The 14626-nt window shown below is 39.9% G+C and overlaps 1 protein-coding gene across 5 annotated transcripts in view; it reads right to left on the bottom strand.

Annotated features, from left to right (window-relative positions):
- mef2aa (myocyte enhancer factor 2aa) overlaps positions 1 to 14626 on the bottom strand; it is an 84013-nt gene that overhangs the window by 44408 nt on the left and 24979 nt on the right. For all 5 annotated transcript variants that reach the window (XM_083552710.1, XM_083552712.1, XM_083552714.1 and 2 more), the window contains exon 3: positions 9998 to 10217. In XM_083552710.1, the coding sequence (XP_083408836.1) occupies positions 9998 to 10051 (54 nt within the window). In that variant the 5' untranslated portion in view covers positions 10052 to 10217. The remainder of the gene's footprint in view (positions 1 to 9997; positions 10218 to 14626) is intronic.

Genomic DNA, 14626 nt, shown 5'->3' with positions numbered 1-14626 from the left:
TACTGAAGTGACAGATGACAGCACAGAGAAGCGCAGTAATCTGCTCTTACACAGAACAGGTTGGCAGGGCACATGGCAAAATATCCATGGATGGCAAAGCTGTGGCTTAGAAAAGCAGTGCCTTAGGGGAAAAAAAAAAAAAAAAAAGAGTCATAGGGAGTGTGTATGTGTGTGCATTTACTTCTGCCAATTTCTTTGACCTACTAAGCAGAGCTAAGTAGATGAGCTGGCTTTGTTCAATTTTAATTGGTCACAGCTTGCGGCAACCCTTTCAATGCAATATAATCCAATGAGCTATAGAGTGTCTCTGAAAGCACACAGCACGTGGGTCAGTGCCAATGGAGTAGGAGTAATGTCACATGTTGCAAATTGCAGGTGATTACAGTGCTCAATGTCCTCCAAACAACACCAATCCCCTCTCATTACTCCATATTCAAGTGATGGGGATTTAAAGTGATTCACCTGATATATACAATAACACATGGCAATCAAAACCAGGGACTTTTATTTAGTTATATTACTCATATGATTAAATCAGTAAAGATATCAATACCCTTAGTTAATTAAAGCTGACATTTTCCATTTCAGGCTCACAGCCTGTTCCAAATCCAGTGTAACACTGCACAGACATAACAAATGTGCCAGCATCTAATCTAGTCTCGTTAGCTATATACCGCACTGCCTAAAAGACATGAAGTGTGCTAATTGAAATCTTTTATAGATAGAGATGTTTTATACAATTATAAAAGTTAGATAGATGTATTTGTCCATCCTGCAAGACCCAGGAGAGAAGAAAGTGTAAAAACACTAGTTCTGGCTGAGCCAGTAGAGTAGGCAGCCCTTTTGTACCTGGGAAGTCCAGGATGAAGAGTGAGCTCACAGCAGACAGAGAGCAGCTTGCACTGCGTGCCTCTTAATCCCAAGACCCAGTAAAAGCATCTCGTTCCCAGATGTCATTAGTCTTGCTTTCTCTTCCCCCAGCAAATAAAAAACCCATAGTTGTTGCAATGCCAATCTGTCCCACATATATCAAAACAACACAAGATCTTTATGGATCCGATCCATGGGTGTGGGGTGTAAAAAAGGCATAGCAGATATAGCAGTAATAGAGAAACAGTGATCAAACTCAGGTTTTAGTTATATCGACACATTTTAGGAGTCACACTATACATTGATTTGTTTTTGTAGTGTTTGAGCCTTAAAAGAGCAGCTGAGTTATGCATGGGGATGGAGGGGTTTTATAAAATGCAACAGAAAGTTGTGTGAGAGGTTTTAAGATTCCTGTTAAGAATCCTTGCACATGCCTACAGTGCTGGCATTTCTAGTTCTGGAATTTTTTTTTATTTTCTATTTTTAGTTTTACAAATAACCAAAATAAAAAAACATTAAATCAATCAAGTTGTAGGCCAGGGCTACTTATGTTTTTAGACATTTTAGTGTATTCCAGACATTTTAGTTTGGACAAACAAGTTTTGGAAAACATTTGATCCCATGTAGACTGTATTTAAAATGAAAATGTAGTTATATTTTCAAAAAGAGCAATTTTAAATCAGAGGAGCTAAGTATCCAAATATAGGCTATGTCCATATTAATCCAGATGGATATTATAACTACAATTTCATTTTAAATGCAGTCTACATGGGATCAAATGTTTTCCAAAACTTGTTTATCCAAACTAAAATGTCTGGAATACACTAAAATGTTTAAAAACACAAGTAGCCCTGGCCTATAACTTAGCAGGCACAACTAAAGTACACTGTCCTCACCATTTTGTTTCAATTAAGATAAATGGGTCACATAATTACTCACTGTTACAAACGATCTTCGTTCGGTCCACATTACAACATGAAGATTTTATTTTCAAACGTTTCCACTGAGAAGAACATTTTTAAAAAGCACCAAAAAAAAAGGCATCTCGGCGTGGATGAAAGAGCAAAACCTAGATGCGATTTGAAATGTAACTGGATTAATGCGGACATAGCCACAGATACAGATAGAGATAGAAGCACTGCCTTACAACTCTACAGGGAGCCAGTCTAGCAGGCTGAAGCTGGTCATGTCTTTGGAAGAACAGCAAAAGCCTGCTGTGAAGGACTATGCTAAGACATTGTTTTGTCCAACTGCTGCTCAGCATGCGTGGGCCTGCTGAACCTGGACAGAACTTCATTTCACCTGCACAGCAGGTCACTAAAGTACACACACACACACAGACACACACACACACTCCCACACTCGCACACACAAAATGACACTCTCATGTGGCAGACCACACACAGGAAGTATATCCTTCCAAGTCAGACTACAAAGAGGATATATATATATATATACAGTGTGACATCAATATCAGCATCACAATTAACAAACCCTAACAGTGCTCCATCAGATGTGCGTATCAATCGAATCCTTTAATGACACAAAATGTGTCAAGCAGTTATGAATCGACTGTCTTACATTCCCATGAGGAAATGACTCTGTCACTGCCACGGTTTCATGACCATAATTGCATAAGATACAGCATATATAGGTTGTGGCATTGCTCCCAGTCATCAGTCACTATGGGGGCGATGTCTGGGAGACTGGGAAACCACAGAGATTCTTGAGATTACTCAAGATGACATTTGCGATCATTAAAACAAACAAAACCACAAACACTACGTGTATGCTTGATGAAAGTTCGAAATGCTATCAAACTACAGAGAGCATGCAATATATAGAGTGTACAATATATCATTATAAACCAATTTCAACACTAAATCTGTTATGTGTTTTTAAGAGAAGGTCTGAAACTTTCATGTGCCTTGTAAAAAAAAAACAACAAAAAAAAAAAACAGAGGTTTAGCGTATTGATCGTTTTGGTCAGTAAAAAAATCTTAAGCTTTTGAACAGTTTTATCTGACATCTAAGAGATGCTGAGTACTTGAAACAAAGAAGTCTAACTATGAGTCATGTATTGTACACCAAACTTCTCCCTTGTTCTTTTCTAACTTCACGCAGCCTCTGATAAGGTCACTCTGATGACCTGCAATGCCAGACATACAGTAATTATATTAGCATTTCTCATCGAATTGTTCCAGGAATGAAAACGCTGACCTTTTCAGAACTTTTTTCGCCAAGTGAGCAGTTTTCTGGTGTTAACTCAGTTCCAGCTACAAGCCCTTCTGTTTGGTTTGTCTCTGGTTCACCCATTCTATCATCTGCTCTTCTCTCTAGTGCCAGCAGCAGGTCCAGCTATGCACTTGCAAAGAGGTTTTATGTGAATGAAAATGGATGTGATACCAGGGGTGATGATGGAAGGCCATGGAATAGCGGTGAAGAGAGTTAAAAATAAACCCTCCTTAGTGCAACGGAAAAGGAAATGGAGAAAGATTTTGCAGGAGACTCATTTTGAAAGCATGTATTTGGTGGAAGGCTTTTTTATGTGGACTACATTGTGATGTATGTATGTGTTTTATGCAAATTGCATAGAGGACAAAATATGTTTCATATTTTGTGTATTTATGTTTATCTGACTACATCAGCGGGTATGTATGAGCACACATGCTTGTCCGTGTATGTCTGTGGATCATTTTTGCCTCCATTTTTGCCTCAAATGACAAGGACTGGCTTGTCAGTCAGGAACTGCATCACAAGCTGTCCTTAGGGATGACAGCCAACGTGCAAAATGAGGCATGGTGGGCTACACCAGTCTGGGGCGATGAAGGTAATGTCTGTGTCTGATATCTAATGCGGACAATGTTGGAAAAGCAGGAAGTGAGAGTAGGAGATGCATCATAAGTGCTATGTGTCAATTGCAGTCTTATATAGCAGCTGCTGTATAAACCTAAGTTTTCTGGCTGAAGGAGATCCAGGCCTAAGCAGCAGGAACAAGAGACTCTCTTCCCTGTCTTATCATATCAGCCTCAACTGAATCAACGGGTGCACAATTCATGTCTGGGTTCTGCAGTTAGGGAAACCCAGAGGGCCATGCAGTCCAGCTGTGACCATGATGGGTTGGCCTTGGTTTCACAGGTCATCTTGTCTCTGCCAAAAATAAATAATGCACATGGGGTGAAGGGGATCTGAATTGAAGTTCAATTTGATTAAATATGCATTCTGTACACCTGACAGTTTTGTATAGACATAAACTATTGTTTTTTTTTATATTAAAAACAACATATTAAAAACAAAAACTGTTTATTAAAGAAATTCTGTTCACTTTTTTTAGTCCACTGACTTTTTTGTTCATTAAAAGGGTTCATTGTGACAGTGTTTTTCCGCTGGAAACAGGTGCCAGGAAGTACATATGCACAGAGGTGCAGATAGCCAATCAGACTGCAACCTTCAAAATTTTAAAGTGTGGCCAGAAAAGAGTACAATTGCTGTCAGAGAGTCTAAGGTTCAGACAAATTTGACAGTCATTACATTTTGTGATTTCACATTTGATGTAAACTGGGAAAACCTTTGGCTAGACAATATTAATTCTATCCTCGGTTCAAATTTTTATAGCAAAGTTAACACAAGATCATCAATTGAAACAATCATTCTCATCTATTATTTTGTTCTGGCACATTTCTCTCAGAGCATTATCTCAATCATATTATCAACCATTTCTCAGCATACTGTATATTTAGTCATAATGTGCTCAAATGAAATCAATAACATTATTGCTCTTGCCAAGCTGCACATGCTAATCAAAATCAAAAGCCACAAACATGTGGGGGCAAAAACGTCATGACCACTCACTGAATGATATAATAATGAGCTGATGCACTTGGATGCTTTTGCTATTGCTATTAAAATGAATCACTCGGCATTACACAGTCTCGGAGCTACGAGGAGAGGTGGGGGATGATCTAAAATGTTGACATCAGCCAGAAATTACACACAAAAGCCACCTACACTGTTTCCCCTCAAAACCTACTACTGCAGGCTAATATAATTACCCTAAAAACAAAAGTCACTTCACTTTAAATAATGCACTATAAATTCGACAAGATATTGCATAGCTAGTCTAGGTCTATAAATATGCCTATGACTTGCTCAACCTTTTACTCTGTATTTTGCCCCCATTTCTCTCAACCCTCTTTTTTTACGTATATTTAAAGTCATTAAAGGAAAAAATATGAGCTCAAGAGCTTTTAGAGATGCAAATTGTGTAGAGAAGAAAGGGCTGTGCTTTTCCCTTAAACTGCTGAGAAACAGATAATAGATATGAGAACCAGAGACAGAAACAGAGAGTCGTGAGCATGCAGCATGGCTACGTCAAAGTAGCAAGGGCAGGCAGAGCTCCTCCCAACAGCGAAATCATCAAACTTTTAATGACTTGGGCAATTACCCCCAGTGAGCCTGCTTAATGGTGTACAGAGGACGTTGCTAGGCAGGAGGAATCACACATGTGCACCCAGAATTTTTATATATATATATATATATATATATATATATATATATATATATATATATATATATATATATATATATATATATATATATATATATAAAATGTATTTATTTTAAAACATTTTCCTAGTGAAAAGATACCCGCTAGAATCCCTTTCACCTCTTGCTTCAATCTGTCTCTCTCCACGTGAACAAGATCTCGTCCCCTGGAGTCCTTACTTACAATAGCACTTATAATATTATGAGCGGCTATCCATGAGGCAAAGTGCTGTTACTTACACAATCTAGGAAACTGAAGAGCTGGATTTTTTTTTTTTTTTAATTCCAGGAGAGGCATCTCTCATTAGAACCTTTTTGAGTCCACTACAGTAATTAAGATGCACTTGATTGCGAGAGCTAATTTGATGGCACATTTCTGCGCAAATATTCCATGCTGTCCAGACGAGACAGGTGCACGTCATCGTCAAGGCATAGTAATTACAGGCTTTGAGAGCTCGAGAAGTAAATCAGAGCTCGAACTGTGGGGAAAGACGGATGGGCAGAGAAGAACCGAGGAGGGAGAAACAGGGCTTGTTACAGGATAATTCTGCCCTCCTGCACTATTATGGCAGAAATACGCCCCTGCACAGCTTTGCAATTAGCCTGTCAAGACCAAGCAGCGCTGTGAGGCTCGCCGGTTTCTTTCATTCCCTTCTTTTCCTCCTTTCCTCTTCTTCCTCCTTTAAGATGCATGGCAGCCGGGGGAACATTCCTGAAGAATAGCGCAGGTTGTATGACAGGCTCTACACCTTTTAGGTGTTTTAATTTAGTGTGAGGACAAAGTATGAAGCCAAGAAAAGATGAAGAGGCTCAAATGTCATTAGCCTAACAAGATATTGTTAGGGTTATACTCGGCCCACTCAAAACAAACCCAGCGGTTTAATCAGCATCGACTAGACAGGCTACCAAAAAAGTCATTCTAAGAGCAGATGAGAGCTCAAGATGTTACACTGTACCATTCAAACTGCAAAAATATTCAAGCTGTAACAATATCATAAAATGTGGTGCAGCAACAGAACTGTATTCATACTGTAATGTAATTGAGGAGGAGCCATTTGTTTTAAAAGATTTTGCAATTATGGCCCGTCCAACCCCTGCCAGGCTCTTCTTCATAAATCCTAACAGCTCTACAAAGCATTCTAGAGTACTTTCCATAATGCTGGAGGAAGCAGTGTGCAGCGTTGCCAGTTTATTAAATTAGCCTGCACGGTATGCTTTCTCGAATCAGTGCTGTAAATGCAGACTAGTGACAGCACAAATATACAAATAAAGATTTAAACTGACCTCCGCAATGAGCCTAGTATGCTAATAACTAGCTTCAGAGAAAGGAAAAAATAAAATGATATAAATACACACACACGCACGCACGCACACACACACACACACACACACACACACACACACACACACACTCTCTCCATAATAAAGCAACTCTGTCTAGTCTCCTGTGAAAAGTCGTCTCCAGCAACACCTCTAACTATGATGCAGATGCTGACATTTGAAATCTTTTGGTTGCAATAACTATTAATTACATGTCAGTGAGCATTGTGTGTTGAGCTGTGGTTACAGGTAAAGACCCGAGTCCGAGTCAGAGTCCTGCTAAAATAATATGTTTCCAGTGACGACTTGCGAAGTGGTGCATTTTAAACAGCCACTCCCTGCCACTTCAGCCCATATTTTCCATTCAATTTCACTTAAAACTCCTTACTCCAGCATAAATGAATACATTTTATTAATTCAGTACTAAGCTACAAAGTCATTTTACACACAACTCTTTTTCCCTTTGCTTGTATTTCCTTTTAAATTTTTAATTTTTTTTGCTGATGTTGTAGGCCAGGGCAGAGAGCACAGATGCTGATGCTCCTCGCAGCCGTCGCTCTGTCTGCCTGCCTCCGTGTTTGGATCCCACCCAGCGCTGGTGTTATGCTGATAATTGGCCTGTCCTGTAAATTTGGAGTTTCTCACTCGAATGAACTGCAAGCTCCACACTTGCTGTCGAAGAGAAGGGGATGAGCGCGAGCGAGCCGGAGGGCGGCAAGGAGGAGGGGGGGTGCAACTGGCTGTTATGTTATCACCCTCAGGAGAGCGAGCAAAAAAACCTCAATTAGCTTTCCGCCAGCACCGCAAGAAAGTTCTTTCGCTGGAAGACAGTGCAAATGATATTTTGAGAGGGTGTGAATGGGGTGCATCCAGGTTCTGACACGGTACTTCTTTTTCCATTATCGTATCCTTAAACAGGAGCCCTTGTAGTCTTTGAAAAAGCATTATACATGCAGTATAATGCCTAAATCGCATAGAGACCTTGCTTAAAGATGCAATGTTTTACATCAGCCCAACCCAAAAACTCATGTACGGTGTATTCTCCTTATAAGAAAGAGCACTGAGGAGTAGTTGGTGGAGACATCCGTGAATGAAAGGGATGTGTGTGGGAGGCAGTGGTGGAGCAGTGCAGACTGAGCGAGCTTGCGCTGTTTATATTTAGTGTGTGCAGACTAGGGTGAATTCCAGCCTGTCTCTGTGGCTGGCCAGAGTTGCCACTTTTTTTTTCTTTTGCAAGAGAGCAAGAGGGAGTCAAGAGACAGACAGAAAAAGAGACAGAGAGAGGGATGCTGTGTGTCTTGCTGACCCTCCCTGCTAATGAGAGGGTGCTGTGGTGCAGTGGCCGCTCCTAATTACTAGCAAGCAGCTGCAACCACAGGGAGCGCAGAGCCCCCTCTGGGCCGTGAGCCCTCCACTGAGGACAGAAAGTAGAATAGAGACAGTGGGAGAGAGTATCAGAAAGAGAGGGAGGCTGTAGCCAGTCCTCTTCACCTCATTCACCTCTTGCTAGCCTCCGCTACTATCCTGGCTTGCTAACACCAAACTTTTTGCAGCCTCATCAACTTTCACAGGGACTCAAATTGTAGGGTGATATGTGGGAGCCACGTCTGTATATATATCTCTGTAAACGTGTCCTGGTCCCATTTTAACGACTGTCTGTGTGGTAGGCGTAAGATGGGACAGTCTAAGAATGTTATAAAGGAATGCTGTGGCGGTCATTTTAGTTTTTGTACTACTGAATTTAACCAAAGACCAATAATCACCTTGCCCATCTAATTATTTCGCTTCTTGTGCTTAGCTAAAGGTAATAATGAGAACTTTGCAAATAAGTACTTATAAATCCCGAGATAAATGACTACAGAGCCATGTTTAAGCCCTAAATGCTTTAGCTCCAGCATCATTCTCTGATGTGGTGAAGTTGTGCAGCTCATCTCAAGCACTTCACTCAGCAGAGGTTTGCTTACTGTGGATCCTACATTCTTAGAGAAAAAAAGGTTCCTGGAGGGGTTTCTGTTTCCTGAAGACATTTGGAATCACAAAGGAACTTCTGTTGTACAGTTAATTTAAGGACAATTTTTTTTCTTCTAATATCGTATAATCACGCTTCGCAGTAGAAGCTTCTTAAATGGCCATGAAACTCCTAAAAATCTTTGTTTTAAATTCAAATCTTAAAATATTGATTAAAATAAAATGCCAAGAATTCTAAAATTTTTAACGACTCCGTTTATACAATTAAACATCAACAGTACTACTACTAATAATAATATTAATAATAATTATTATAATAATTATTATAATAATATTTGCCTAGTTTCATGGATTCAGTCTAATATTTTTTGTTACTCTCTGTATGGAGTGTGTATGTTTCCTCTGGGTTCTCTAGTTTTCTCCAAGCCCCCAAAATATGTGAATTTGTGGCATGTATGTACAAGTCCACTGCAATTGTATTATGGTTGGTGTTTTAATCTCTGAATTCACTGCAAGCTTGACCAGGGAGCTTACTGAAGCAAGAGGAAAGATTGAATAATAAAAGAGCTAAACCAATACAATAAACCAATACACAGAAATGGGAAAATAATCAAAAAAATTATGATGATAATAATAATAATAATAATAATAATCATCATCATCATCATCATCATCATAGTAACTGTTTGTATTATTACACAATAACACAAAATAGTATTATTTTTATAAATATTATTATTATTATTATTATTATTATTATTATTATTATTATTATGAAGAAGAAGAAGAATCTTTTGTCAAGGCTCTACCAGGTCAGGATTTTGGTGGATCTGGGAACACTTGTTAAAAGCGGTAAAACCTTAAATTGAACACTAATACATCGCAGGGCACATTACGCACACATTCATATACTCTTTCACACCTAGCAGCAATTCAGCATTGACCACCCACCTACTAGCAATGTTTCTAAGAGACGGGAGGAAACTAGAAAACCCAGAGAAAATGCGCACAGACAGAGGAAAACATGAGCGGAAACTCCACACCGCCAGTAACATCAGCACCAGGATTAGACTGGAGAACTGCAAGGTATCAATATTTCCCTTAACACCACCAAGTTACAGGTTTACTGTAATTATTCATGTACACTTAATTTTGTATTTTATACAACGGGTCTAGATTTCAATTAATTCAAGTTCGGTCAGGTCTAGATTAGAGTCATGACTGTTCATTATCATTAGATAAAGTATCAAAAGTCTCACACCAAAAGAAGAAGAGAAAGTTGATAATGGCATACCTGACGGTTCCTCTCATCCATAATCCGGGTGATCTGGATCTTCTTCCGTCCCATCTTTGCGTCCTTGTCAGTCTCTCTGGCACCCAGAGAATATCAGAAAAACACCCGCACTCGTCTTCCTCCTCTCCACTAGCACATTGTACACCGTCTCTCTTTCTCTCTCGATCTTCCTCTCTTTCGGTCTCTCCTTCTCTTTCTCTTGAAGTGCTTGCACCGCTATCTGCAGAGAGAGATAGAGATTGAGGGAGAGAGAAAGAGGGAGAGAAAGAGAGCAGGAGTTGGTGACATTCGAACTCATAGGAAGTGCTGCAAGGCAGATGAAAGGAGGCGAGCACTCTGCGTTCTATTGGCTGCCATTCGTGAAGAGGATATGAGAAAGAGGCCCATGATAATATCTATCTCCACACCTGCATCTCGGTAAACAGCTGGGGCTCAACGCAAAGCAGCTAATACAGAGCAGTAATACAACTCAACACAACACAAGTGCACTAATCAGCCTCCTCTCACACACTCCATCCACGCTGTGAAGCTTAATTGTGGCAAAGAGTGCTTCAGAATGCAGCCTGTCCATTATTAAAATGAAATGTAGATAAGTGAATGAACAAACATAAAAATTCAAACTCTTCCGCAATGCGATGCTTTTCACTGTCTGATAGTCTAGCATTTGATTAAGTGGGAAGTGAGAACTTGTAATCAATACAACACCAGAAAGCAGATCAGACCACCTGTCTGGTTTCAGAATGCATACTACCCTGAGACTGTCTTCGTGTTATGTGTTTGCTGTGCAAGGTTTTTTTTTTCTTTACTCAGTTCCCTTCTTTGGGTCCAGGTTTGTCTTCCACTGTTGTGCGGTAGTAGATAAACACGCACACACATGCATGCCTCCAGAGACAACCTCATTCTCTCTCTCCTGCTGCCGGCTCTCGCGCTTATGATGATTAAGAGTGCACCCAGTCTCAGGCTGATATTAGCTTTAAATCCTTAGGGCCTTGGATGAGGCAATTCGCACTGTGGGCCCTGGGCTTCAGTGCATGCTTTGCCCCCAGAGAGCTGGCCGTCTGCCCCTCCTCTCTCGCCCTTGCTCCTAGAGCCAACCTGCTCACAAAGAACCCCACCACGGCGGCATTCATCATCCCTGTCCAAATAGAAAATGCCTAGGTAAACACATCTCTGATCAGAGAGTCACAGCTGAGAAAGCTGGAGAACACTCACTCTACTCCAGAGATGGAGAGGTGGCATGAAACACAAGCGTCTTGTTCTTTGTGGTTGTGCTCTGGCAGAATGTGATGACCTGGAGGATTGAGAGGGAGCAGAGGCACAGAGGACCAATAATTAGCAGGTTAAAACATAGACACTGTCTGGGTGTCCATGAGTCACCAGGTGAGCTTTAGCTCTGCTGAAAAGTTTCGCAGGAGGTCATGTCCCTGGGAACTCACAGTAGGAAACTGTTACCATGCCAGAGCCAAATGAGGAAGTTCCCTTATGGCACATCTTAATGGCCAACACTATTATTTATCAGTACACCATGATCTACACAGCTCGTGCACTCTGACAACTTCTCGACTCGCTTTCAGTTCTGTTCAACATTTGAATAATATAAACTCGGTACGATCAATGTCTTATCGGGCCATTTATGTTTGGGAATAGAGTGAGATCATTGCTAGGTATTTTGGAGAAAGATGTGCATATACTTAAGATGAGCACTAAAAAGTGTTAAGGCATTTTATTGAGCCAGGTGAATTGACAGCTCTAGACTGAACATTTCTTACATATTCCTTTAAATCTGACTGGCTGCTGCATGGCTGATTAACCGCCATGCAGTCATGTTTAGTGCACTTTAAAACCACAAAATGTGGAGTGCAATCATTTAACTACCTAATGTAATGGAGGATTGGCTGTATAATTTCTGTTAAGATGCATAAAGTTACATTTCTCTCCATTTGATATGTGGTATCAAAGGCTTTGTGCCTTTGAGGTTGTTGTTTTTACACTGTGTAGTTTTTGGTATGTACACCAACCTCTTTGAATCAAACACTTGCTTAAATGAAAAACAAGTAGCTAAAATATCCAAAAATATATTATTCATATATGATAAACAATCTCCAGTCATCACAGAGTTTTTTTGCCTGCTCAGACACAGAACCACAGCTTATGGCTCCAACCTGTACTTGAGCGCTGTCATGACCATCTGCAACTCTGTGAGCACAGTGCATCGTGTCATGACATTTTGTCAGGTTAATGGTAGCTGACACGCTTCAGTCCTGTGGTTGATGATGAATAGAGAGAAACATTTTAGCGTTCGATCTGCAAGCAAAGATGTCATGTTCTTCTTTTTGTGTCCGTGTAAAGCATGAAAAAGTAGCAAGATGGCAGCTGTTTGGCCCCGCGCTCTGCGTTCACTCAGGCTGTCTTATGACTTCTACCTCTGAAAATGGACTGTTCGCCAGTGCCTCATAGCTCCTTCTATTTCTCTTTTCATTTCAGAGCGATTCACTCAATGCTTCATACACCCACTCATCCTAACACATTCAAGTCAAGGGCATCTGCTTGCACAAACTATAAAACAGTGTCTGAGTTGTGAGCAATGGCCTGCACTGAAAACTCTAATCTATTATCAAATATTACAATGAGCACAGGGAGGATTAACAAAAACCAAATAGTGGCACTAATGATGAAGTGTGAAAATACAATAATGTACACAGCCTGATGAATGTGCTCTTCCCTCACCAGTTCCCCCTCGCTGTGCCAGCAGTACACTGCCCTATCAGCAGCCAGAAGGCCACTGCTCTCTCTGTAAGATGTATGAAAGTGCAGTGAAAATGTCATTCCTTTTCTGCTCATCATTTAGTACATTTGCCTAAAGACAATGCATGTGAGACACGCACAACATGCTGTTGAGACAATCAACACCTTGTCAAGTGGAAAGCAGGGACCTGTTGAGTCTGTGTTATGTTATTTATGTGTCTAGCAGTGCAGCATACCTGTCACACATGCAGAACACGATAGCAAGGCAAGAGCTTATATAAGGTTCGTGATCTCTTCTGCAAGATGGATTCAAATAATAGCTATTGTTTGCTATAATAATCATTAAGCAAACTGCTATATTGTAAAAAACCATGAATAGTAAATAACGTGTAATGTAAATCTAGTGCAGTATAAGCGAGAGTAATGCTTTCTATTAAACTCTGCTTTTAATACAAGATGCTACAAACTGTAAATGCTGATCCAGAAACCTCCTGCCCTCCTGTTCTCTGTTTAGGAAGTATCAGATGACTGTTTTCTGTTCTGTGGTCAGTTTCAAGGCTCATACACACACACACACACACGCACAAATGCAAACACCCTCTTTCTACTTCACAAGCTGTTTCTCAACACCAGTGCCATGTCTTCACTTTAGTATTTATCAAAAGAATCAGCTGCAAATGAAATGCATGTAAATGTACATCAGTACTGTCTACACATACTGTAATTTGACAGTAAGACTACAGTATTACATACTGTAATTTGTCACATGTGATTAGAAAGCTGCAATTTAAAAACTGATAATTATTTATAGATTTGCTCATACTCCAACATCGGGAGCAGCTCGTTGCATATCAGGGCTATCAGTTTTTCTTTCACTGTAGCCTGGTGATTAAACAAGTTCAGGAAACTGTTAATATAACAAAAACAAATCTCTACTCCTAATTCAATTTCACAAAATAATGTTGGTTTAAATAGTCTGTTGCCACAAATGCCACACCAACCGTCTAATATATTTGTGAGTGGTGTGAAGCACCTCGCTGTAGCATGTGTTGTTTTATTTTCCAATCTTGAACCTGCACATCATGCATAAATACTATGGATATGATCTGGCTGCTGACGTTTTTTTTTTTTTTTTTTCTTTCCAGATTCAGAAATATGGAAAACGAAACTGATCAAAAAAAAAAAAAAAAAAAAAAAAAGCACAATAATGCACAGAAGTTCAAAAGTTAGAATTATATAACTCTAATGCTAGCTTAACTCAAAGTCACCTCTCATTTAAACACTTCGTCAGGCAGATTAAGATGCTACACAGACGCGTCGTGATGTGGGAGAAGAAAAGAGCACAGCCCACAGCTGAAACGTTAGACGACTTTCTGCCTAAAAACAGGACATTTCATCAGCAGAGCCATTATCAGAAGAGGATTAAAAGTAAAATAAATAAAAAATCTAAATCACCAGAAGGATTCACTTATTGTGAAATGCTTAATTATTTTTCACAGTATGTTTTAGACATTAATGACTGTCATTCTTTTAAGTGAGATTTCTTTCAGCTTTGTTAATTGTGCTACTGGGCAAATTGCACAAACACACTGGAGCGTTCACATGCACAGGAGGCTAGAGTTTACTGCACCCAGCCCAGCTTCTATGTAAGGTGTTTATCAGTTGTTTGTAGCGAAACAGATCTATATGCTTGGAACATGTTTCTAAAACAAACACTGGCTTTGTTTTTAAGGTAAAAATCAATGCTTGCACATAGTGTATGGAATATGCTCATGTCCGCATGCTGCACTGACCTAGACACAATCAAATATGTAACTGAATGTCTGTGAGACATGACAAGAAATGCCCTGCCTTCTTAAAACTACTCCCTCTAATTCATGTAAT

The sequence above is a fragment of the Silurus aristotelis genome (genome assembly GCF_946808225.1).
Source record: "Silurus aristotelis genome assembly, chromosome: 10".
Lineage (NCBI taxonomy): Eukaryota > Metazoa > Chordata > Actinopteri > Siluriformes > Siluridae > Silurus > Silurus aristotelis.
This window is presented reverse-complemented; position numbering and strand designations above follow the sequence as displayed.